This window comes from Actinia tenebrosa, unplaced genomic scaffold (assembly GCF_029948245.1).
Source record: "Actinia tenebrosa isolate PJP-AT-01 unplaced genomic scaffold, QUT_ActTen_1.0 PGA_scaffold4__44_contigs__length_22323623, whole genome shotgun sequence".
NCBI classification, from domain to species: Eukaryota; Metazoa; Cnidaria; class Anthozoa; order Actiniaria; family Actiniidae; genus Actinia; species Actinia tenebrosa.
In genome coordinates, this window is record NW_028292581.1 from 15,446,340 (window position 1) to 15,467,337 (window position 20,998).

The 20,998-nt window shown below is 36.6% G+C and overlaps 3 protein-coding genes across 3 annotated transcripts in view; all 3 read right to left on the bottom strand.

The window, feature by feature from the left end:
• Positions 1–9,043, bottom strand: part of LOC116296299 (uncharacterized) — a 104,335-nt gene extending 95,292 nt beyond the window's left edge. The window contains 8 exon segments of the mRNA XM_089036821.1: positions 620–801; positions 1,331–1,472; positions 2,232–2,542; positions 2,970–3,111; positions 3,503–3,646; positions 4,092–4,273; positions 8,620–8,758; positions 8,936–9,043. Of these exon segments, the coding sequence (XP_088892947.1) occupies positions 620–801; positions 1,331–1,472; positions 2,232–2,542; positions 2,970–3,111; positions 3,503–3,646; positions 4,092–4,273; positions 8,620–8,758; positions 8,936–8,995 (1,302 nt within the window). The 5' untranslated portion in view covers positions 8,996–9,043.
• On the bottom strand, positions 4,582–7,907 carry LOC148907224 (uncharacterized). Its single transcript, XM_089037073.1, has 2 exons — positions 7,464–7,907; positions 4,582–7,328 (listed from the first exon to the last, which is right to left on the bottom strand). Exon 2 carries the CDS (start codon positions 7,160–7,162, stop codon positions 4,604–4,606), a length of 2,559 nt encoding a protein of 852 aa, XP_088893199.1. The 5' UTR covers positions 7,163–7,328; positions 7,464–7,907; the 3' UTR covers positions 4,582–4,603.
• Positions 9,044–11,681: 2,638 nt separating the features above from the next.
• On the bottom strand, positions 11,682–20,809 carry LOC148907225 (uncharacterized). Its single transcript, XM_089036822.1, has 11 exons — positions 20,719–20,809; positions 20,301–20,608; positions 19,747–19,888; positions 16,237–16,559; positions 15,084–15,228; positions 14,292–14,620; positions 13,907–14,048; positions 13,243–13,403; positions 12,755–12,898; positions 12,173–12,314; positions 11,682–11,719 (listed from the first exon to the last, which is right to left on the bottom strand). Exons 1-11 carry the CDS (start codon positions 20,807–20,809, stop codon positions 11,682–11,684), a joined length of 1,965 nt encoding a protein of 654 aa, XP_088892948.1.
• Between the last annotated feature and the right edge of the window lie 189 nt (positions 20,810–20,998).

The window sequence follows — 20,998 nt, forward strand, 5'->3', positions numbered from 1 at the left end:
CTGTAGCAACCAAGACTACATGCTGTTTACCGTAAAATGGGCTCTCCAGCTCGTCATGTAATGATTCAATGATAGTGATTTATGATTTGATATAGCACATAGTTCATGGTCGAGATGAACATGATGGGCATGGAATTGCGTATCTTTACTCCCGGACGAGATCTATCAACGTAACTAGATAAGATCCTACATAATGATTTAATAGTAATGATTTATGATTTGATATAGCACCCTTTTAATGTAGATATAATCAACGGCGAATGTCAAATTGCTTTTTATCCAATTTACAAACATGAGATGGCTGCTATGAAGTGTAGGCACTGAGGGTGGTCACTGCCAGGTATTTTTTTACGTCCTCAGTGGTTCTTTTACGTCTCTCCTTTATTGGTTAGAATGATGAAGTGTGAAAGACGGGACCGCCATTTAAAGTGGTCATTCGAGCAACTTGACAGTCTAACCACTTATAGACAACAGGAGGTTTTATATATGAAGAATCATTCTTTTCAATTTTAAAATGGTCAAGTGAATTTGGAACAAAAGTTTAAAAGTTTTCCTTCATCTAAATAAGACCCCAAAGCATTCACCCTTATGTCCATCATGTTTTATTATAGATATTCACCTGTAGCCACTGGTAACGGTTATTGAACTTTGCGATCCATGATCCGTAATACCGGCCACGGGCTCTGCTGTGAAGTCTACCGCGGGAGGCTTTTCCAAATTGGTTGTATTTAGATGAAGCAGAGATACGGCTGCTAGGAATGCGGCCACTTCTTAAGCCAAGGGGTTGGTTACAGATTTTACCTACAGTAAAAAAAAAAGGATAATTGGAAGGTAGTTAGTTAGGTAGCTAGCTAGGTATGTAAGTAGGTAGGTAGGTAGGTGGGTAGGTGGGTAGGTAGGTAGGTGGGTAGGTGGGTAGGTGGGTAGGTGGGTAGGTGGGTAGGTGGGTAGGTAGGTAGGTAGGTAGTAGTGGAATTGCTTTATTAACATGACCTCAACATTTACAGGTATTTTCAAATCGTAAAAGCTAGAAACAGAAACAATTGAATAACAATGAAATATTGCTATGTTATGTATATTTTTTTGTTTGTTTTGTTTTATACATAAATGTACTATAGGAGTAAAATATATGTCTTGTATAATGAAAACGATAATATATTTGATATTCTTTTATGATAGACTGGTTTATATAGGTAGGTAGGTAGTTTGGTTGGTTGGATGGGTAGGTAGGTACGTAGGTAAAAAACAAAAAGCAAAGTGAATGAAGCAAATGTTTATAGAATATATAAGTACTATAAACATGTAACGATATTTTGACTACTAAACTCACCAAGTCTGCAGCCATACAACTCGACTCTCAATGCAATGTAGCTTTGCCATGATTTTGGATGAATTCTTACGTGGCGGGCCTTGATTGGCTTAAGAAGCCTGTTAAATGTGACTTGATACCTGTCCGTGTTAGCAAAGAACATCTGCAACGATAATTGAGTTAACAATCGTCGACATATATAGCTCCTATAGACGTACTTAATTTTTTCTCTCTCTCTTGAAACGCTTTTAAAAATCTTTTGCCAACATTTGGATATATTTCTCTCATCAACCTTTTTTGTAAGATCAAAATTGATGCGCGCACTCATTGTTCTGATGGCGAAGTTTATCTTACACGATTGTAACGAGTTTTATATGTTACCCTGGGCAAAGCTCGGTAAAATAAAGGAATTAGGTTAAAGGTCGAAGAGACAATTCTAACCAAATGAAGTTAAACCCAACCTACAAACACCTATTTGATTTTTTTTTTCGGCTCGACCCAAAACAATGGATCTTTTTCAGAGTGCAATTAGTGTTGGAACTCGCAAATTTAAACATTTTTAACAGCGCGCACATTAACTAGAGTCCTGCATGAGAGTTCTATATATTTCTGGAAGTGTGCCGTCGTTCTTTAACTTATAATCAAACTTGTAATCAAGCCAACATTTAGACAGTGGTCCGATTTTTGAAAACAAAAGTAGTCTTTTTTAATAAATTTTCTCTCGTAATAAATATATTTTACGTAATTGAAAAATGGCCCTGACAGTAAAAAGAGGTCCGGTTTACGGGTATTTACATACGGCCCCGAGCTATTAGGCATCCCCAAATAAAACCTCTACAAACATACCCCGGAAGATGTTTATCAATAATGAGTTGAGGGAATAGGTCAAAAATAAATAATATGGCTTATATTGACATCTTACCCTTATTCGTTGTCCCTCCTTATAAGGAATGAACCTGAACCCCTTAACACTATACGAGACAATGTATTTCTTGACCCATGAGTTTCCATTATAAGCTCCTTGAGTGGCTATACGTCTGACATAAGAGATGACTCCAAGATCAATCTGGAGCCACTGTCTAGTGTTTCTTATTCCAGAATACCAGGAGCCTGATGAGCTGTGTAGACGTGCTTTCCATGGTCTATATGAGGTACTGGGATGGTATGAGGAGGCGTGCATCATGTTACGTAGGACGCGACCATCTTGGACACCAAGGGGAATTTCACAGCGGTCTGGCGGAGAATTTAAATTTGGACTATTTTTAGTAAACTATTCTTTCAATTGTTTTCTGGTTGATGGGAATCATGCTGACACTACATAAACCATCTTAGGAATAAAACATGCAAAATGACAACGAAGACTTATGGTGTATATATTTTTCTTGCGTGAGCGTAGCGTTTTTCTATTTCATACAATTCGCCTTTCTGTTAAGGATTTTTGCTGTATTCACGGTACTGCCTTATAAAAGTATCAACTTTTCTTTTTTAATAAGATTTTAAACTGCATGCTAAATTACAACGACCGCAATTTTGAAGTGCAAATACCAGTTTTACATTTGGCCCTCGGATTTGCGGTGCAAAAAGATATGCAAGTGTTTTGACAGACTGTAGCCCCTTTGAAGTTAGAGTACACAGTTGGTATGCATTTCGATAAGCCTACCTGCTTCACATCCGTAGAACTCCGTCCTCATACAGATACGAGAGTGCCATCCACGTGGATAGACTCTTACATATCTGGCAAGGACTGGTGGATTCATGGCTATTGTTACAGTGGAATACATATTCCTGTTGGCTGGGAAAGTCTGCAAAAAGAAAACGTACAGAATGAAAACTTGAATAGCAAAATTTACAGAAATATTCAGAGTCGTGCAGCATTGCTGCACTTGTCTCCCACTTCATATTTCCTCGACTCAACTTGAGTCTCACACGTGAGCAAAATTTGCTGTTCCTTTTCCCTACGAGGACTTTTTTCTTGCTGTTATTGTTGTTTGTTTCTTTGGGATCGACGCGAATATACGCACCAAACGACGCCACAAATTTCTAATGAGAATAACAACTGATACATACCTTTATGACCCAGCTGTATTTTGATCAAAATGGTGGCTTTGGCGCACTATTGCAATGGTCAAGTAGTTATTGGGTCAATATGTAAAACTATCTAAATGCCTCATTATTTTGATTTATTCGTCTTACCTTGATTTTGTTTGTCTCTTTTTGGTAGCTCCAGTGGACTTCATCAGAGCTGTATCTGACGTAAAAGCTTTTGACAAAGTTATTGTAGGCCTGTCTACCTTGGATCGCAATCTCATTGACCTTCATTGCTCGGCCAAAATCAACCTGTTTTAAAATCAAACATCCATTTGAATTCATTTTTAGACTTTACCAGCCTCAAGAAGATGCTATAAGCATCTTTAGGGGAAAGGGTGTCGGTCTATCACTATTCCGAAATATGGGTAAAAATTAATGATAAATTAATAATATTTTTTTATAGTGGGATACAAATTCAGTGTATGTATACTGGTTTTCAATTTGGCCCACACTCACTCACACACTACCACTACATTAAATATTCTTTGCATACAATTCTCAACTCATATGTTAATTTTTGATTACTGTTAGAGGAAAACCAGACAACCTGCAGAAAAAAACTTTTTGACACAGTAGAAAACAACACATCAACACATCGTGGTCTATGTCGAGCCGAAGCGAACCCGATGTTTTTTAACAACCCTGGATTGTGTTATGCATAACCGAGATGATAGGTGCTTTAGTTTCAACATACCTGGTACCACTGATAGTGGTTGTTATATTTAGCACACCATGCCCCCTTGTCTCGTCCTTTGTTAACAAGGTGCAAACGACCAAGTCTAGCAGCATAGTGTCTGTTGATCTCTGTTGACGCTGATAGCCTGGAGTCCTTGATGTGCTTGTTAGCCATGCCAAGAGCTCTGTTACAGTACTTGTCTGTTGGAAGACAGATAGGGTTTTAGGTCCAAAGAAATATCAAGCTTTCAGTAGATAGTCTAATAGTAATAATAATAATAATAATAATAGTTTATTTATCCACATAACGCCTAGGAGCATTTCACATACTCGTTTAAAATGCGCACGTGCACTAATCTATTAAGAAATAACCTAAATTAAAGTGATATAAAATATAATATATATATGTATATATGCAATAAATATAAAATATGAAATGATAAATATCTATTTACAATGGGAAGTTAATAAAGGAAATAAGAAAAAGAAAAAAAAAAAAAAAAATCCAATATATGATAAATAAAAATTTATCTAACGATATATAAAAGGTATGAAGTCTAATTTACGTATGATATTCTTAAAGCTATTTACGTTAACAGCATTTCTCGCATTAGATGGTAAATTGTTCCAAAGATGACTAGCTATGGATACAAAAGAATTAAGACGCCATTTACTGTTAAATGAATATTGCTCAAGTTTAGTACCAGAGCCTCTTAAATTATACTTAACTGTACGAAATTTGAAAAAGTCATTAATATATCTAGGGCCATTCCCTTTGATGCATTTAAAAAGTAAGACTAAAACTTGGAAATATCTCCTATGTTCTACGGTACGCATATTAATTGATTTAAGAATGCTGTCATAAGAATTAGATTTAGATAGGCCTAATAAAGTTCTAAGAATATAATAATTGGCTTCTTCTAATTTTTTTGAGAGTGACTTAGATATTCCCACCAGCACAGGGCTACAATACTCAAGATGAGGCAAAATAAAAGCCCTATATAATTGAATCATAACATGCGCTGGAACTAAACGTCTTATTCTACGTAAAGCGTTTGTCTTAGCATAAGCCTTATTAAGCTGGACATTTAAATGTTCCTCAAAAGTTAATTTTGAGTCAATGGTAATGCCAAGTATCTTTAAAGAGTCCTTGATTTTCACAGGATTATCACCCAATAGAAGATTGTACTTGTAAGTGTTCGTTCCGATGACGAGAGCTTGAGTCTTTACAGTGTTGATTGACAGATGGTTACTAGTAACCCACTCCTTGATGGAGTTAAGTTCCTTGTTGATAGTATAGTTTAGTACCATAGGAGAGTAGTCAGCATAGTATTCAGTAGTGTCATCAGCATACATACGTAGAGATACTGTAGAGATGAAGTCATTCAAGTCATTCACAAAGATGTTGAACAGAAGCGGTCCAAGTAAGGATCCTTGAGGTACTCCAGCTGTTATTGGTTGCCACTCAGAAAATACGTTGTCAACCCGAACTCTTTGGCGGCGACCAAGGAGATAGGCTTTCATAAGAAGAATTGCATCTGTGTTAAAGCCGTAGGCTTTAAGCTTTGCAATAAGCAAATTATGGTTGATGGAATCAAAGGCTTTGCTGAGATCTACTGCTATGGTAACAATTCCTTTCCTATCATCAAAACTTGCACGCCAATCATCAATTATTTTAATTAGAGCTGTACAACAGGAATGTCCCTTTAAAAATCCAGACAAGTTGTTAGAAAAATGAGGAGAAATAGCAGTATATATCTGATCATATAAAACTTTCTCGTAGATTTTGGAAATAGTCGATAAAATGGAAATTGGACGATAGTTAGTTTTATCAGTTTCGTCCGATCTTTTATGAATCGGTGTCACATTACTAGATTTCCATTCCAGAGGACATGACTGACTGCAAATGAAACAATTGATGAGACGTGTAATTTCGCAAGATAAAATTGTTGACGAGAACTTGAGGACTTTAGGAGATATCTTGTCAATACCAACTGACTTTTTGGGGTTAAGTTTATCCAAAATATCCTTTATATACGGTTCATCTACCATGTGAAAATCAAAGTTGAGATCACAGTTCTTCATTCCAATACGACGTATGCTTGGGTGATCAGAAAAATCGTTCGAGGTAGAATCATATGAACCAGCAGCATTAATGAAATAATCATTCAAGGTTTCAGCTACAAGTTTAGAATCAGATAATAAGGCGTTATTTTCAATCAGTTGAATTTTGTTTGAACCAGAAGATTTACTGTTGGGCATCAAGGGTCTCATCTTCTTCCAAAACTCACCAGGATTCTTTATATTATTTGAGGCTTTATAACAAAAGGCCTTTGTTTCTTTACGTTTGAGAGATCTAACTTTATTCCGTTGTTTACGATACAACTCCCAGGAGTTGACTGTTGGATTTTTCTTGTGTTGTTTAAAAAGACGATTGCGACGAGATATCTCACGCGATATTTCAGGCGTTATCCATGGTAATTGGTCAGATCTTATTTGCTTCTTCTTTAAGGGAGCGTGTAAATCCAGTATGTCTTTATAAAGTTTTGACCAATGATCCCAGATTTCATCAGCATCGTCGTAACTAAACGCAGTATGCCAAGGAACGTTTTGCAGAGCAGAAATAAAATCCTCTTCTTTAAAGTTCTTGAAGCTGCGATATTCAATAGTGCGAGGTTTAGGTCTCGGTAATTTGCATTTTCTGATAATATAAATAAGGTCATGGTCACTGATTCCGAGAGGTAAGGTGCCACTAGTTGCATAGCGCTCAGCATGACTAGACAAAATGACGTCAATCAATGTTTTGGATTTTTCAGTAACTCGAGTCGGTTCGGATATTTGGTTAACAAAGCAAAACTTTCTGCAGAACTCAACCAGTGTTTTATTAGGTATTCTTCCATCCAGCTCGTTTTCATACATGTCCATATTTAAGTCTCCCACTATAAGAATCTCATTTCGTAATCTAAAAATCTCCTCAGCAGTCGTAGATAAAGATTGGATAAAGTCAGATATTTTGCATTTACCTGGGGATCTGTAACAGGCAAGCACAATAAATCGAGAGTTGGTAGAGTCCTTTAAATCCAAGCACATGCACTCCAAATCATCAGGTTCGATTTTATGTCTTCTGTAAGCGACCAAATCGTCACGTACGTATGCCAATAAACCACCACCACCTTTTTTACGGTCTCGTCGCAATAAGCGATAACCAGGATGTTTGAGTTTGGAATCTGATACGGTCTTGTCGATTTTAGTCTCACTAATAAAGAATACATCAAATAATTTACGGTTGAGAATGACTTTGACTTCGTCCAGTTTATTCAACAGTCCATTGATATTAATATGAGCCAGTTTCAAGTTGTATTTATAATAATTGTTGACATTAGATTCATACCATTCGATAGAATCTTCTCCGGCTTCCTGGCCATTAAAGGACTTGTTGTTCTTGTCTTCACTCTGATTATCATTGAAACTATCGTTAAAAGGATTATCAATGAAGGGTAAAACATCAGAGATACATGTTGGACAGGTCCAATTGCCTTCAGAGCTATTTTTCAGCCTCAGAAAATCCTTAGGAGTAAATGCTTGACACTTGATATGGTGTGAACGGTTGCAAATATCACAACTCAGAACTCGGTGGTTTTTAGCGATGGTTCGACCACAAGTCTGACATTTATCAGGACCAGGATTTAAACATATATCTCCACTGATAAATAGACGAATTAGATGGAATCCAGAGACAGAATTTGAATGGTACTTAATTTGAGAAGAGAAGTAACCTTTGCCACGTGCTATACGAATTATTAGGCGTTTGTGGTTCCACGAACAAGAATGGAAATTTCTTCAATCTTCACGGAATCTCCACCAAAAGACAAATTATTGCTAGATAAGACTTCGTTGAATCCATTAGTTCCATATTCATATGAAAAGATAAGCCATAGAGCAATAAAATTGAGCAAAAATACAGAGCGACAGTAAAGACGTCTGCACGCCATGTCATTGTCACTGTCATGATGTCATTGTCAATAGACTATGATAGTATATACTATGTTGAATACAACAGAGGATAAGGGGAACTTAAACACCACATACAAAACGTTAAGCGCTATACTGACGTCTCGTCCTTCTTCGATATAAAACGAAAGAAAATGAAGGATGGTTATGACATTCATGATATTCACTAAGATAATTGGCTACTTCGACGATACGGCACCCTTTTTGGATTGCAAGGAATTATGTCAAGAGGGCCTCCAGGGAAGCAAATAGAGCCAACGTGAGTCTTGATTATTTTAATTGTTCTATATATATCGCCTGTTATTATTGCAGCCAAAGACGACACATCGATCATCTTTTGACATGAACGAAAGAAAAACACACAAAACTCTCTATATATTATTATTGACATTCTTGTTTGGTTTTGCCCTCTGGACGCCCCAGAATCCAAGATGGTCACCCTTGCGTCAAATTACTCTATTGGCTTTGCAATAACAAAAATGACATCGAATAAAGTCATTAAGTAAGATATCAGACTATTATAAAAAAAATAGTACCTGCGCAGCCGTAGAGCTCTACTCTAAGGTTGATATAATAATGCCAGGTGAAAGGATGAATACGCACAAAGACAGCACTAATAGTACTGGGTAGGTTATGGAAAACCAAGGTGTTACGGTCATTGTTCCCAGCAAATACCTAATAAAACAAAGTGTATAATATTAGAACGTACAAATAAAACAAAACTGCCTGTTTTCGTGCAGTAGTGGATGGAAGGGAAAAGTAGACCCCTAGAGGAATTGTTCTGGGGTAGGTAAATTAACATCCTAACCATCGCAACAAAAGCAATACAATTTACTTTGAAATTCTCGTTACCTTTGTTCTTCCTCCTTGTTTTACAGGAACAAATTTACTGCCGTGACGACTGTACGACATAGTGTAGCTCTTGACCCATCGGTTAGTGTTATGGGCTCCCTGTGTTGCTACGCCAGTCACTCGGGCAACATAACCAAAGTTGATCTAAATTTTAAGAAAAATTGCTTTAGAAAACAATGCAATCTTCTTCTTCATTTTTAGAGTTTCACTTTCCAATGTAGTTATGAAGAGATAATCTAAGCTGGGAAGTGTAAAAGGTAAGCATTTAAATAAGAATAAGATGTTTGTTTCTTAAAGATTTTAAAATAAAGTTGAAGACTAGTATACTCGACGTTTCGACGCATTCCGGCGTCAACTTCAAGAGTGAAAGTAAAGCAAAGTAATAATTAGAATACATAAATAAGGTCGTATACGTCGTATAAGGTTGAATACATTTAAATAAGGTCGTGGTTTTAAAGGCATTAATTATGTAATAAGAAAAAATAACAATATTCTTGAAGTGCAACCACGTGACTGAGCCTTAACGAGGAATGCTTTGTATAGTCAACCAACATGGCGATTATATCGTAACATGTCGTAACACCTGAAGAATTATGAAATTAAAGCACTTTTTTCCTTCTTCTCACTCTTGTTATTATTTCATTCGTTTGTGTTTTGTTTCTTTCCTTTTTCCATTCTTTCATTCTTACTTGTCTCCTCCATTATTTTTAGATCCCCTTTATGTTACTATAATTACCTGTAGCCATTGGTTACGGTTTCGTGCCCTTGGATACCAATAATAGTGAGTATTCACTCTAGCCCTATACGCAGGGTAGTGAGCTGGAGTAGAAGACATCTGTCCATTACCAATACGACGGTCTTGTAATCCCAAGGGCATGTTACAACGACCTGAATACATTATAGAACAGTTAGCAAAGTCTCTTCTCCGTCAGGATCCGAAAAGAGCATGCGCAGAAGCAAAAAAAAAAAGATTGAGTCTTAAACATTACTCAGTAATTATTTGACTTCAATTTTGATTTTTAATCAGCTATGAATAAAATTCCATTGCATTTGATCTGAAATCCACCCTCAATTCCATAGTTCTGCTATCAGTGCTTTTCAAACCTTTAGATTCTAGTGGTACCTTCTGAGACCGCTTAGAAACTAAAGGTAGACAATGAATTCTAATACGCCACTGGAATGCTGCGCATGCGCATATCATGTGTCATTAACGTCTAACACCCTTACTCAATCTTTGATTGACACTCCTTACAGCCTGGCAGCTGGTATGAATAAAATGATAATCTTATATTTCTTTTGTACGCTATTACAGACCTTTAAAATGGCTTATTGGGAATTTTTGAGTATTTTTGTGCATTATTCCTACTTCACAGAAAAAAGTATGAAAAAGGTAACCCAAACATTTGATCGAAAATTTTGTATCAACGTATCTTACTTGTTGCGCAACCATACAGCTCGATTCTCATCGAGATGTGACTTCGCCAGCCCCAAGGATGAATACGAACAAATCTTCCCTTGATGCGTGGGAAGAAACGATGCTGTACGACGCTGTTGCGGTCTCTGTTGCCAGCAAAATACTGAAAATAAGGAATAAGGAAACAAACATGAAAACTATGAAAAATGATGAAGCTTTTTCTTTTTCATGTTTTATCTTTTCTCTCTCTCTCTCTCTCTCTCTCTCTCTCTCTCTCTCTCTCTCTCTCTCTCTCTCTCTCTCTCTTTTATTTGATTATCCTTTTTTGAAGATATGTTATTTCCGTTTCCTAGTCTCCTACTCGACCCACCATTCTGCTTCCACGTATGTTTCTGTAATCAGCAAAGTTCGCTCCATCGACGCTGTGAGTGATGTAATACTGCGTTACCCACTGGTCAGCGTCCTGGCGACCTTGGGTAGCAATTTTAACCACCCTGGAAGGACGGCCAAGATCGATCTAAAATAAATATGCCACATTCAGAACAATACTGCATTAAAAAGGGACAAAGATGAAACTTGATGAAGATAATCAGAAAATGACACTGTTCAAAAAATATGAAAAATAAAATTAGGTGAAAATACTAAAAACGAACAAATTCCATCGAGAAAAAGTGTGATTTCTTTAGTATTTTTATGTTTAGCTTCGCATCCACGATACTTTTAAGAAGGGTCAATACGGAATGATAAGGAAAACTGAGAACTTAAAAAAAGATGTGAGAAGGGACTCAGTTATAAGTGTAGTCTAGTGCGAATGAGACTTAAAGTTGGCACTTGAAAATTTAGTATATATTAGAGACCCCCTATGTGTAACCTAACCCGTCCCGCTCCCCCTACACCGCGGTCTATTCAAAAACGAAATAATTTCAACACTGATATTGAAAACTGCAAACCTGGAACCACTGATAGCGATCGTTGATTCGAGCACTCCAAGCGCCAATCTTGTGTCCGACTCGTGCGATGTGAAGGCGTCCACGCGTTGCATCATGGTTGTTATCCCTCTGTGAGGATACCATGAGGTTCTTAGGTCCCAGTTTTCTGCTTTGCATTCCAAGGGGCTGGTTGCACAGTTTACCTGAAATAGAAGTTTATGTCAGGTTTTTGTTCCACTAACAAAACCATTGGATGTAGGAAGGAAAGGTATAATTAGGCTTAACAGTGAACTTCACATGATTCGAACCAAATTGAAAGAATGAACAATAATGCGGTCTTCTTCGTTGTAAATGGGTTCGGCTCATGTAAAGTTCGACGTTCGACCTTAGCCTTGGTGAAAGCCTACTTATGGTTTATCACAAATCCTGATCTCTGATTGGCTAAGTTACAGTAATAGTTATAAGTTATTACCAGGTGATCTCGGAACGCGCGCAATGCATGATTTCCTCTGCAAGGTAATAATCAATAATGTACGTATTTTATATTTTTTTGTTAATAAATGCGATTTTGCTTGTGTGTTTTGGATTAGTTTTTGTTGTGCTTATTAATTATTCGTATCTTATTCTCTGCATGGGATTTTTAACTTGATTTTTGATTTTTAACTTGAAACTCAATTCGCAATCTGATTGGTTGATGGTAATCGGCGAGATCACCTGGTAGTGATAGACCCCTAGTAGCAAAAAGTAGCGGCTTTGAAAAACAAAACAACGCAAAAATAAATTTCAATTTAATTTCAACATTAAGTGTATTTATTTATCTGACCCATGACCTCTCGCCCTAATGACCCGTAATTGACTCGTAGATTATTGGGGCTGCGACTCAAATCGCCTTACCTGTAATACATCCATAGAACTCGACCCTCATAGAAATATGAGAATACCATGTCACTGGATGGATACGGAAGTAACGGCCGTTTAGAGGACTCTGGAATTTGTTGGTAACTGGAATAAACTGATCGTAGTTGCCTTGGAAGATCTAAACAAAGTAAGTAGAACCAATATCATTATGCATTTACTCAATATCTCGCTTCTGATTGGCCGATCGAGAGCCCTCAGCCAATCCCTGATATCAAGTTAATTCGACATCATAAATGTATTGTCTATAGATTTTTCTCCAGTTAATACATTTATCAAATGTATTAATTCTTCATTATCATTTGACAAAAACTATTATTTGTACAAAAAAATGATGTATTCTTTTTTATCGAACTAAATATTTTTGAATTCTAATGAAAAAAAAAAAAATTAAACAAACATTTTGCTAATTTACAATCTCAAATTCCCTATTATTTTGTTCGCCTCGTCAAGTCTCTTGTCGAAGTTAGATGGATGCGCAACCTTGATTAAAATGCCATCATACACTTTGTTAACCAATTTAAATTTTCGCGCAAGCCAATAGTTTACATTGCTATGTACCTTGGTTCGACCCTGCTCCTTATAAGTCCTAAACGACTGTCCATTTCTGCTGTACGACACATAGTAGCTCTTAACCCACTGGACAGCATTTTGTCTTCCTTGCGTGACAACACGAGTAACCCTAGTCGATGTACCGAAGTCTACCTGTAGATAAGAACATACATATATTGCTTATTATTATCATCAATACTAAAGGTTAATGTTAACGGAATGATACAATAGAACCGGAATTATGAAGCAAGCTAATTGTAATAACTACAAGAAAGTTAACCTAGATAGATAGCTATTGAACTATACAAACAATCATAGTAAAAGATCTCTACGTTTTGGCATTTTGTGAAGATCATTCATCAAGAACGTTTGAAAGTCAAATTTACATATTTTTACAATATAAGGAAGTAGTTTCGTCTAATTTGCAAAAACACTTCGAGCATGCGCAGACGTTAACGTTTTTCTTCAGACGTGTCCTTCTAGATAATTGTTTTTACCTGTAACCATTGACTACGGTCATTTTTGCGTGCGCACCAGGCGTAGGGATTATGCAGCCTGGCGTACCAGGGTCCGCAGTGATAACTGTGGTAGGACGATGCTCGGGTTCTTTGGTTTGCTACTTTGAGGCTCTGAAGACCAAGAGGCATATCGCAGCGATCTGTTTGGGAAATAGTCTTTGGGTTAGAAGATGCTACATGTATGGAATGGTTAAAACACGACAACTTTTTCCCTTAATTTTCCCTGTATTTAACTTGAAGTAAAACGTTTGCTATTAGAGAGTTTTAGATTAGGCAGAATTTTTTAATGGTCAACTAACGTTTTACGTTTGCCGTAAACGAGAATCTTAAACTCTATTCTCTCTTTAACGGCAAACGTGAAATGTCATGAGTTAACTATTAGAAATTCTTTAATAATAGTGAAAAGGAATTGCAAAAATCTCCAAGTGGTAGATAAACGATAGAATACTTGTCTTTGGTGAGAAGGTTTGTGAGGCAAGGTAAAATGTAGGGAAACGATAAAAACGTGGTCACGTTTGCCGTTTGCGGAAGGAAAAACGGGAATGTTAATCTGGCTATTGATTTGAAGGAAAAAAAACGTAAATAGAAATACCCCTATTGACTAATATTTATTACGATGCTACAAGTAAGACTAAGGACTTACTCCAGGGACATCCGTATAACTCCATTCTGACTGCAATCTCAGAGTACCATCCTCTAGGGATCAGACGTACATACCGACCATATATGGCTGGATCAAAGGAATCGGTCCATACAGACTTCTGGTCAACATTGGCATATATGGTCTGAAACAGAGAACCGTTAGTCAGTCATTCATCCAGTCCAGCCAAGGGCAGATCTAGGAATCCTTGAGAGGAGGGTAGCCTCTTTTTGCAGGGTTTTTAGGACTGCCCCAAAGGCACATGCAAAGGAAGATAGAGGGTCCAAACGCTTCATGCAAAATTTACTTCAAACCTGTGGCAAAACTAATCTTTAAATTTGAAATTTCTGGATGATCTGTCCCTGAGAAAGAAAATGTCTAGTTATACCTTGGTGGTGTCCTTCATTGTCTTTACAATACTGAAGAAGACTCCATCCGTTCCATACTTGATCCAGAAAGTAGTGATCCATTTTCTAGTATCAGGTCGTCCTTGTACAGCAACACCAGTAATTTTCATGGTTCTTCCAAGATCTACCTGAAGCCACTGCGCATGGTTATTATGCTTGGGCATCCAAACACCCAGGAACCTGCCACGTCGATGATTGTGTAGTCTTGCCAAGAATGAAGAAAACTGGCTGCTTTTTATTGATGAGGCTGTTAGCTGGTTGTTGCGGATTTTGTTATTTTGCAAGCCAACAGGAGACGCACACCGCTTCTCTGTGCAAGGGAAGAAAATTATGCAGATTATGTGACTGAGAAACAAGTTGCTTCCAATCAACATGCTTTGGGCGCGCGGTCAGAAAACAACCTCTAAGCTGATCTAAGTTAAGGCATGGCTATCTCACAGATTAAACCCTGAAACAACATCTGGGCTGATCCATAAGTTTCAGCACGGCTAACTCACAGATCAAACACTGTAACAACCTCTGAGCTGATCTAAGTTAAGGCATGGCTAACACAGATTAAACCCTGAAACAACATCTGGGCTGATCTATAAGTTACAGAACGGCTAACTCACAGACCGACTTGTACGGAGATTCGCGTGTTAGGTTTTGCGCAGGGTAGAAAACCGGAACCCGGGGTAAAAACCCTCGTAAAATCGAACTTTTTGGGTAAGAGCAATTTTGACTGAGAAGAATCCATAGAACAAAGAAATTTGACACTGACAAATCTTGCTTACCTTTGCTTCTGCATCCATACAGTTCAACTCTCATTGATACGTAGCTATTCCAGGTCTTTGGTCTGATGCGAATATAGCGAGCTTTGATTGGTGGAGAGATTCGCCGCGAAACGGTGTGATAGATATCGTAGTTACCACGGAATACCTGAAATAACACCACACGAAAACCTTTTACCTTTGGGAAAAGTGCGTTTTAAAGGCCATTTATGTCTTTAGTTGGTAAGAGAATTCATGCGATCTCCGACAATTTATACGAACACAAACACTGGTATTAGACATTTCGAGGTTAAAGAAAAAACTGGATCGAAATGGCATTGCATTGCATTGTGGGGCTGTTATAGGGGGCATATATTGCCAAGATGGCGGCTATTTTGTTTCCCAAAACAATCCCACAATGCACTGCAATGCTAACTCGGTCCAGCTTTTTCCTCAACTTTGGAATGGGAAATGGCAAGCACGTCCAAAACTTAAAACATACAGGCGTTGGAATTAAGTTTTATCCGCCGTCAATCATCTTATCCCTTTTTCTCCAGATTAATTATGGCGCCGTAAGTAAGGAGGTAAACGCTACTTTTGGGGGTAAATGCTCTATGATGGGTGAACATGAAATGTTTTTTGACTTCCTCTTTTTACCTTTTAAAGTAAAAAAGCTCAGATTTCGGTAATTTGTAAACAAAAATAAATAATGTGGAATTTGTGGCAAAACATTGATTTGCACAATTCAATTTTTAATCGCTAAGAAAAGTTTCCGTTTACTAGATACATGAGGCGAAATATGAAATATTTAAGGAATATAAAAAGTCTGCTTAAATCTCTGTACTGTGATATAAAACTCGAGGCGTACCCAAATGTTTCTCTTGCTTCTCGAGTGCTCTACAGCTCAAAGAGTGTTTATATCACAGTACAGAGACATAAGCAGCCGATTGCTTTCATAAAATATTTTTGAACGAGTTTTCGAGAGCGTGTCTCTGTCCTCCGATATAAACACGGTAGCCAGCCACTCAGCGCGGCATTATGTCTCAAGTATTTTATAATTATTAATATAGATGCATGAGGACAAATAAAAATTTCCTGCAACAGGAAGTAATAAAATTTCCAGTCAACCAAAGTGCTAATATATTAATATTAAAGGTATATAGTCAACTACACTCACCCTCAGTTTACCATACGACTTATAGTAATTGAATCTCTTGCCATTATTACTATACTGCAAGATGTAAGTCTTGACATATTGGTTTCCCGTGTTTCGCCCTTGAGTCGCTATACCTGTCACCTTAGCCATATCACCTAAGTCAATCTGTAAGTACTGATTGCTGTTGCGCAGACGAGCAACCCAGCCAGCGGTCCTACTGTTTCTGGCATACATGCCCAGTCTAGCGCGGTCTGGTCCGTGATTGTAGTTATAGCTTGTCGATGCTCGGATGTTTCCGGCAGGCAGTCGGCGATCTTGAAGACCCATTGGAAGGTAACACGAATCTGTTGCATGAACATAAGGCAATTTGTTTATTTTGTATTGATGGGTTGCAAGCATTCCCAAGAGATTCAAAAGACAAAAACATGGCGGCCATTGTGTTGCATTTAACAATGGATGTTAATGATAAATCTTTTGTTAAATGGCACCTTCATGGCCACGATGACGTAACGTGCAATCGAAGAATTGATCTAGGTTGATTCATTTTTTCATATAAATGGACAACTTTATCAATAGACTGCATGCAATATATTCGTGAAAACCGTTGCAAGAAATTGTACAAATTTACACAAATTAGTGGGATCTGATAAGTTCAGTACACCGTAAACCTAAGAAACTTTGCACTTATTTGTGCAATTTTGTTAGCTAGCTTTATAATGGATATATGGTATGCACTCTACTGCTTATCAACTACAAAGGCTATAGGGAGCGGTTTTGAAGCACAGATTAGTGATAATAAAAGTCCAAAATGCTTCACAACTTATACGTTTTCCAATTAAAGTTTTTTTTTCAAACTTTCCGTAGCCATCACCCTTTTCGTGTTATTTTATTTTTGATTAGCTTCAACAACTAAATAAATTACTAGTTATATATAATACTATTTGATAAAGAACAAAAACAAAGCAATATAAGCTAGGATAACCGCAAAAGCAGTAGTTAGCAGATTAAAGACATCAGAGCTAATATTCAATCTCTGGCTAAACCACTGTCACATGTTATAAATCTATCTATTTCCACTGGCATTGTTCCTAATAGTACTAAACTTGCCAGGGTGATTCCTATATATAAAAGTGGTTGTTCTTCTGAATTTAGGAACTATAGACCAATTTCTATACTCCCTGTATTTTCAAAATTCTTTGAGAAGGTTATTTATGATAGGTTAGTTGCTTTTATAACCAAGCATAACATACTTTATGAACATCAATATGGCTTTCGATCCAGTTATTCGACCAACTTAGCTATTATTCAAATGGTTAACCACTTTTCTTCATCAATTGATAATAAGGAACTTTCCACAGGTGTATTCCTGGACCTGTCAAAAGCTTTTGATACAGTAAATCACAACATACTTGTAAAAAAATTAGAATATTATGGAATTAGAGGATTAGCTTTGAACTGGATTACCAGTTATTTAACAAATAGAAAGCAATATGTTGAAATTGAAAATAATTTATCTACCCAGATGACGATTAATTGCGGTATTCCTCAAGGAAGTATTCTAGGACCTTTATTATTTATTATTTATGTCAACGACATAGCGAACTCTTCAGATCTACTGAAATTTATATTATTTGCCGATGATACTAATGTATTTTATTCTGATAAAAATGTGAATAATTTAAATTATATCTTGAACTCTGAGCTTGACAAAGTTTCGACATGGCTAATCGTGAACAAACTTACTATAAATATCAAGAAAACTAACTATATACTATTTAAGCCAAGACAGAGGACATTGAATAGCAATAATCTGACTTTAAAAATTAATAATGTATTAATTGAACGTAAACAAAGCACCAAATTCTTAGGTGTCATAATTGACGAACACTTAAGCTGGAAAGATCACATTTGTACTGTTGCTGGGAAAATATCTAAATCTATAGGAATTATATCTAAATCTCAGTTCTTTATTTCACAAAAATCTCTTCTTATGCTTTATTATACTTTGGTTTACCCTTATCTTTATTATGGCAATATCATATGGTGCTCTACCTATGAAAGTAATTTAAATCGTTTAAAAATACTTCAAAAACACGTAATCAGGATTATTACTAACTCTAGATATGATGCTCACACTTCTCCCTTATTTTCTCAATATAACTTATTAAAACTGCAAGATATTCACTCTCTTCAGTTAGGGCTATTTATGTATTCAATAGAAAATAAAATTTTGCCTAACTCCTTTCAAAACAAATTTGTAAAAAACTCCCAAATCCATAATTATCCAACTAGACAGTCAAATAATTATAGACCTGCTTTCTGTAGAACCAATATCAAACAATTCACAGTAATAAGTCAAGGGCCAAAACTGTGGAACATGCTACCCAATCACATTAGGTCAGCAAGTTCAAAATCTATTTTCAAAATTACACTAAAAAAGCATCTCATCAGCTGTTATGTCTAAACACTGATCTTTACGTGCTTATTAATTTAATCTATCAATTGAGTTTAATATCTGTATTTTTTTTTTTTTTTTAAATTAAATTGTAAATGAACTCTTTATAATTACTGATCATTGTAAATTAATACTTTCTAACTTTAACTTCATGTGCATATGTATGTACTAATATGTATTTATTTCTATATATTCATTTTTATATATGACAATATACACCTTCATGCTTCATCAAATAATTATACCTAAATTACCCAAGCTTATATAAGACACCTCAAGAATATAAGCCTATGGTTTCTTCTTTAGGTGTCTTCCTTCTGGATATATATACATTCAATTATAAAATCTGCAATCACTATTTCTTTTATTATATATTTGTACAATTATTGTTAATAGAATTTTGAATACTTGTTACTATATTTCCAGAAAAGGTAGATTGAATAAACTGATTGATATACACCGGGCCCGTAATATTATTATACCACCTGGATGATAATTTAAACCATTTTTTCATATTGACAAATGAAAAGTCAGGGCCCGATTGTATGAAGGGTGGATAGCGTTATCCGACGGATAAATCCTATCCAGTGGATAGATTTATTAGATCACAGCATCGACTTATCCACTGGATAAGGATTTATCCGTCGAAAAGCGCTATCCACCCTTCGTACGACCGTGCACAGATGGTGAAGTTCGCAAACTGAATGGCATGGGCGGCGTAGTGGTTTACCTCTCGCTTCTCACCACTGTGGTCCGAGTTCGAGCCATGGCTCAGACTGGATCATATGCGAGTTGTGTTTGTTTGATAAAAATTTGTGTTTGATGTGCTGTTCTCTCCTTTGAACGAAGGGTTTTCTCCGGATTCTCCGGTTTTCCTCCCTCTTTAAAAAACATTATCTGAGTTGAGTGTTGCATGTTGTGGGTTTTTATCGCTTTGATGGAGGTATACTTGCATTGGTTGTGCTTGTGGAGGAAATCTCACGGGAGAGCCCCCTACGGGTACTGATCAGGTTGTACTGTCATGTTGTCTAGACAATTTGCGAACATTTCAAGAAGGTTTATGGTAGTGTACTTACTTATGTAGCACCCAAAGAACTCAACCCTCATGGAGATCCAGCTTCTCCATCGATACGGTTCTACTCGTACATACCGCGCTCTTATTGCAGGGTTAAACATGTTGTATTTGATGGTATTCCTGTCTCGATTGGCAAGAAAACGCTGAGGAAGGAAAAATAAAGAAATTAAAATATGATATGTAAAGATTCATAAATGTAATTAAATTAAAAAATAAATAAATAAAATTCTAAAAAATTTTCTTTTTTAACCAGGGTCGCACTTAATAGATAGCATAGAGGTTAACCTCATAAAGTACACTAGTTTTATCTTAATGAAGTTATTTTTCCATTCTTATTTTTATTTTTACGTACAATGTTATATTTTTTGCATATATTTTTATGTTTGATTATTTCAACAATTCATGAGGTGGTCACCTTGCATGGGTCTCGTGTCCCGTTCGTGACTTTCCTTTTTGGGTAACTATTAGTTGTTTTTTTATACAATACATTGTAATATTAGTTTTCCCAAATAAAGCTGTGAAGAAAAAAAGCAGCAAGATGTAACTGTATGTTACCTTTTTTGAGTTGAATTCAGTATATTCTGAAAAGTACACCCCATCAACGCTGTGTCTAATGTAGAAATACGTGACCCACTGATCAGCATTGGCTCGTCCTTGAGTGGCAATCCTGACAATCTTGCTCGGTTTCCTGAAGTCTACCTGCAGCCATTGTTTATAGTTGTTTATAGCAGCACTCCATGAATACTTGTGGTTGAGTCTGCCTGCTTGTGGCGAGAGTTGATTGTTATAGTGCGATGAAGCTGTGATCATGTGACGATTGATGCGACCTGTCTGCATTCCCATTGGTTTATTGCACATTTGACCTTCAAGGATAAAGTAAAAGATAAGTGCATGTGTGGAAGACATAGGGAGAAAGAACGTACTGACTTATAGATCGCGCTCACATTGCGTCACAGCCGCCATAATAGTGTACCTTTGACAATAACTTTGTCATTAGTTTCTTTTGTTAGGTACGCCAATATGGCTGCCATCTCTGTTGTCAGACATGACGTCACAGCCGCCATATTGGTGTACCTTTGACAATAACTTTGTCATTAGTTTGTTTTGTTAGGTACATCAATATGGCTGCTATTTCTATTGAAAACAGATTGAAAACATTCTATAGCACGAATATTGATATAGCTTTTCTTACATGGTTCCGACTCCCCTTAATTACTATTGCTATGTCCCACAAACTCAGCAAACTGCCGAGA